The following is a 4,866-nucleotide window of genomic DNA, read 5'->3' on the forward strand; positions in this document are numbered from 1 at the left end:
ACACAGTATTTAGGTCGCAGCCAAGACGGGTCCCATACGGCGTAAAGCAGGTTGGTCTGAAAAACAAACACGGTCTTTTCTATCTTCAATGTTTTTGTCAGCTTGCAGTAACTTCAGTATTAACTGCTAGCCTCGTTGTGGTTTCAAATCAGATAGTAATGGTGTGTTAGTTGACTTGAATCGTGTCAGTTACACATCAGGTGGCCGGCCTTGAACCATTACGTATATTTGTTGTTTCTGTAGATGTTTTTCAAGCGAAAGCTTTGAAACTGTTAGTTAGTTAGTTAGTTAGTTGTTGCTTTTTGGGTCCAGCGGACCATATCTGCCAAATCAGGATCCCTTCGAAACCGCTGTTCACGTTTCTTGGGTTTATAATGACCTCCAAAAACGACCCTCCTTTATATTGACCGGATAGCGTTCGGAAAATGTTTAACCATTGACCTGAATATTTGCAAGGTCGATAACCTTACACATGCATGTATATATTTATATGTTTTGTCGAAAAACAAACATGAGCGGTCAAAAGGGGGAGGTTTTTGCGTCAACTTTGAGGGGTAAGCCTACCCTAACAAACATCGCTCGTCTAGTGCTAGTTCATTTATGCGGGCCAGCCTAGGTCGCGGATAGTAAAGTTGACTGCTCACCGGTCATGTGGACACTGCGTGCCATTTGCCTACTGCGTGTGATTTCCCGTATGTGAGTTGTTGGTGTGATAACAGAAGTGCAATACGATCGTTGTGATAGCGAAATCATGTGATGTTCGTGCAAAGCGTTGCTCACGCGGTTGGTAGATTGGTGAAGCTGCCGTTTTACCTTTCTTACAAGACTACCTGTTTCTCCGGTATGTGACTTCGCATCACGTGAATACTGACGATTCTATTTTATTTTCAGGCCGAGAAACGATTCAGCGATAGGGATGTCAGTCCTCCCCACGCCAGACGTTACCCCCGGCACCATGCCTGAATTTAAAACTGTGGTGGAGTCCCTGCAGTACTGGAGCAGGAGACTGGGAGACGCCCCAGCCTTCATCTTTCGCCACAGTCGTCACGGGCGTCACGTGCTGACCTGGAACAAGCTGTACACGCTGTCAGGGCGCTTCGCTGCCATTCTCAGAGAGCGGGCAGTGTCACGTGGCCACCTGGTGGTCAACACGCTGACAAACAGTCCCGAGAGAGTTGTGTCCGAGCTGGCCATCTTGATGAGCGGGGCAGCTTCCGTCAACGGTCAGTGTCTCTTGGCGGACGGTTCCGATCTGTTACGTACGTTACGTGTGTCACGGGCTGCCGCCATTCTTGTCGACCCTGATGTCCCTGACAGTCCCTGGAACGTTCTGAAACTCCACGTCACTGTGGGTGATGACGACACTTTGACGTCAGAGTCCTTACCTGACCTGAAGAAAATCTTCTTTGTGAGACGCGTTGATGATAAAGGCCATGGAGACTTCATCTGTCACCTGGAGACACTGACTGCCTCGTTTCAAGCCGACGACATCATCCCTGATGACACGGTGACGATCCTCACGACATCGGGAACCACGGGGTTCTCAAAGCTAGTGGTTGAATCCCACGTCGGCCTGACAGGCTCTGGGCAGTGTCCAGAAGTGACGGTGTCCTCCTTCTACCAGCCTGGCCAGAAAGTGTTCAGCATGGCGCCTTTGGGCTGGGCAGGGGGCTACGTGGGAACGACTATTCTGGCCGGTGCCGTACGCGTTCTCTGCGACATCAGGTCCGGGGGCATTCCTGCAGACACGCCTGAGTTTATCTGGAGAAGTCTGGCGGAGGAAGAGTGTCAGGTGTTGTTTACACCGCCTGCATACCTGCCGCGGATTGTGGCAATAGCGCGCCAGTATGGGCTTCGCGATGGCCCCAAAACGATCAGCAATCAAAACCTGGGCGATGTTCCTTACTCAACGTCCCCATCAGCTTCAAAACCGACAAATGGAAAGGAAACACAAGGAGAAGAAGTCAGCAGTGGCCAGCAAAGTCAAGAGGCTTTAGCAAAAGATGGAAGCCAGGGCGACGTTCCTATCTCAACGTCGCCATCACCACTGAAACTGACCAAGCTGCTTCTTGGTGGCCAGCCCGTCACGCGCTCAATGGTCAAGATTGCGCTCGGCTTGACCAACCCTGTCACTGTCGCCTACGCGGGGACGGAACCTAGCATCGTGTCGGCGCTGGACGTGCAGGACTGGACGGACTACGTGGACCACGACACGGGGCCGCCACTGACCAACGTGCAGGTGAAGATTGTCAGTCAGCAGGACGAGGACATCCAGCTTCCCGCTGACCAGCTGGGACTCATCCTGGTCAAGAAAAGCCACAAACGAAGTGCGTAATGTCTCTCTGTATTTATAAGAAGGTGTTGTGTGTTTTAAGAGGGGGGGTGGAGGGGGAGGGGGGAGTTACTCACTGCGCATGGCACGTTTTGCTTGAAAGCGCACCAAAAGTATGGTAATTCATTAAAAGAAAGTGAGTGAATAATCTCCAGAGCGCAGCTTCTCTCTGACGCATTCCTCCTTCGCGGTAGCATTATTTGAAACGCAGAATCTTAAGGTACAAGCAATCTTAGGGCATGTATCTCTTAGGTATCATTCCTGAATGCCGATCTCTCAGACTTGAGAAAGAATTCGTGATAGGTGAATGTGGCTGTGGATAATTATTCATGTCATGCATCTGGTTACAGGTTACCTCAACGACCCCGAGGCCAGCGCGGCCATGTTTACCAGTGACGGCTTTATCCGTACCGGTGACGTAGGTCGTCTGGACCAGCGTGGTCACCTCATCGTGGAGGGTAGGGGCAGTGACGCCATCATGAGAGGTCACTACATATTTTATCCCGCCTGGCTAGAAAGACGCGTCTGCGCATGCCCAGGAGTCCGTGGCGTCTGTATCGTTGGCGTTCCTAATCCTGACGTCAACGAGGAGCTCTGCGCATGCGTGGTGCTGGAGTCTGATGACGTCACGATGAAGGAGGTGCGAGAGTTCGTGGAACGGGACATCGCGGTGAAAGAGGATGACCTGCTGTCGCCCCGGCCCCGCTACTACCTGAGGTTCGAATCTTTTCCAGTGACCAGTACCAACAAACCGAGTCGTAAAATGATCAAGGAACAGGCCGCTCAGATGCTTGGACTCTAACATGGCAGCTTCAGCTCCGTCCAAGATGCATAATAATACACGCTATGATTGGTTGTAGTTGCATACACTCTGTCCAAGATGCATAATAATACACGCTATGATTGGTTGTAGTTGCATACACTCTGTCCAAGATGCATAACAATACACGCTATGATTGGTTGTAGTTGCATACGCTCTGTTCAAGATGCATAATAATACACGCTATGATTGGTTGTAGTTGCATACGCTCTGTTCAAGATGCATAATAATACACGCTATGATTGGTTGTAGTTGCATACACTCTGTTCAAGATGCATAATAATACACGCTATGATTGGTTGTAGTTGCATACACTCTGTTCAAGATGCATAATAATACACGCTATGATTGGTTGTAGTTGCATACGCTCTGTTCAAGATGCATAATAATACACGCTATGATTGGTTGTAGTTGCATACGCTCTGTTCAAGATGCATAATAATACACGCTATGATTGGTTGTAGCTGCATACTCTCTGTCCAAGATGCATAATAATACACGCCATGATTGGTTGTAGTTGCATACTCTCTGTCCAAGATGCATAATAATACACGCCATGATTGGTTGTAGTTGCATACACTCTGTCCAAGATGCATAATAATACACGCTATGATTGGTTGTAGTTGCATACGCTCTGTTCAAGATGCATAATAATACACGCTATGATTGGTTGTAGTTGCATACGCTCTGTTCAAGATGCATAATAATACACGCTATGATTGGTTGTAGTTGCATACACTCTGTTCAAGATGCATAATAATACACGCTATGATTGGTTGTAGTTGCATACACTCTGTTCAAGATGCATAATAATACACGCTATGATTGGTTGTAGTTGCATACGCTCTGTTCAAGATGCATAATAATACACGCTATGATTGGTTGTAGCTGCATACTCTCTGTCCAAGATGCATAATAATACACGCCATGATTGGTTGTAGTTGCATACACTCTGTCCAAGATGCATAATAATACACGCTATGATTGGTTGTAGTTGCATACGCTCTGTTCAAGATGCATAATAATACACGCTATGATTGGTTGTAGTTGCATACGCTCTGTTCAAGATGCATAATAATACACGCTATGATTGGTTGTAGTTGCATACGCTCTGTTCAAGATGCATAATAATATACGCTATGATTGGTTGTAGTTGCATACACTCTGTTCAAGATGCATAATAATACACGCTATGATTGGTTGTAGTTGCATACACTCTGTTCAAGATGCATAATAATACACGCTATGATTGGTTGTAGTTGCATACACTCTGTTCAAGATGCATAATAATACACGCTATGATTGGTTGTAGTTGCATACACTCTGTTCAAGATGCATAATAATACACGCTATGATTGGTTGTAGCTGCATACGCTCTGTCCAAGATGCATAATAATACACGCTATGATTGGTTGTAGTTGCATACACTCTGTCCAAGATGCATAATAATACACGCTATGATTGGTTGTAGTTGCATACGCTCTGTTCAAGATGCATAATAATACACGCTATGATTGGTTGTAGTTGCATACGCTCTGTTCAAGATGCATAATAATACACGCTATGATTGGTTGTAGTTGCATACACTCTGTTCAAGATGCATAATAATACACGCTATGATTGGTTGTAGTTGCATACACTCTGTTCAAGATGCATAATAATACACGCTATGATTGGTTGTAGTTGCATACACTCTGTTCAAGATGCATAATAA

At 46.6% G+C, this 4,866-nt stretch overlaps 1 protein-coding gene across 1 annotated transcript; it reads left to right on the forward strand.

Moving 5' to 3' along the window:
* The first annotated feature begins 399 nt into the window (after positions 1-399).
* LOC138953523 (uncharacterized) lies at positions 400-3,263 on the forward strand. Its single transcript, XM_070325356.1, has 2 exons — positions 400-2,327; positions 2,683-3,263. Exons 1-2 carry the CDS (start codon positions 917-919, stop codon positions 3,132-3,134), a joined length of 1,863 nt encoding a protein of 620 aa, XP_070181457.1. The 5' UTR covers positions 400-916; the 3' UTR covers positions 3,135-3,263.
* The last annotated feature ends 1,603 nt before the right edge of the window (positions 3,264-4,866 follow it).

This window comes from Littorina saxatilis, linkage group LG17 (genome assembly GCF_037325665.1).
Source record: "Littorina saxatilis isolate snail1 linkage group LG17, US_GU_Lsax_2.0, whole genome shotgun sequence".
NCBI classification, from domain to species: Eukaryota; Metazoa; Mollusca; class Gastropoda; order Littorinimorpha; family Littorinidae; genus Littorina; species Littorina saxatilis.

Coding starts and splice junctions, on each gene's coding strand:
- LOC138953523 (XM_070325356.1), top strand. CDS start 917: ATGTCAGTCCTCCCCACGCCAGACGTTACCCCCGGCACCATGCCTGAA. Junction 2,328..2,682: donor CAAGAAAAGCCACAAACGAA/GTGCGTAATGTC, acceptor ATCTGGTTACAG/GTTACCTCAACGACCCCGAG.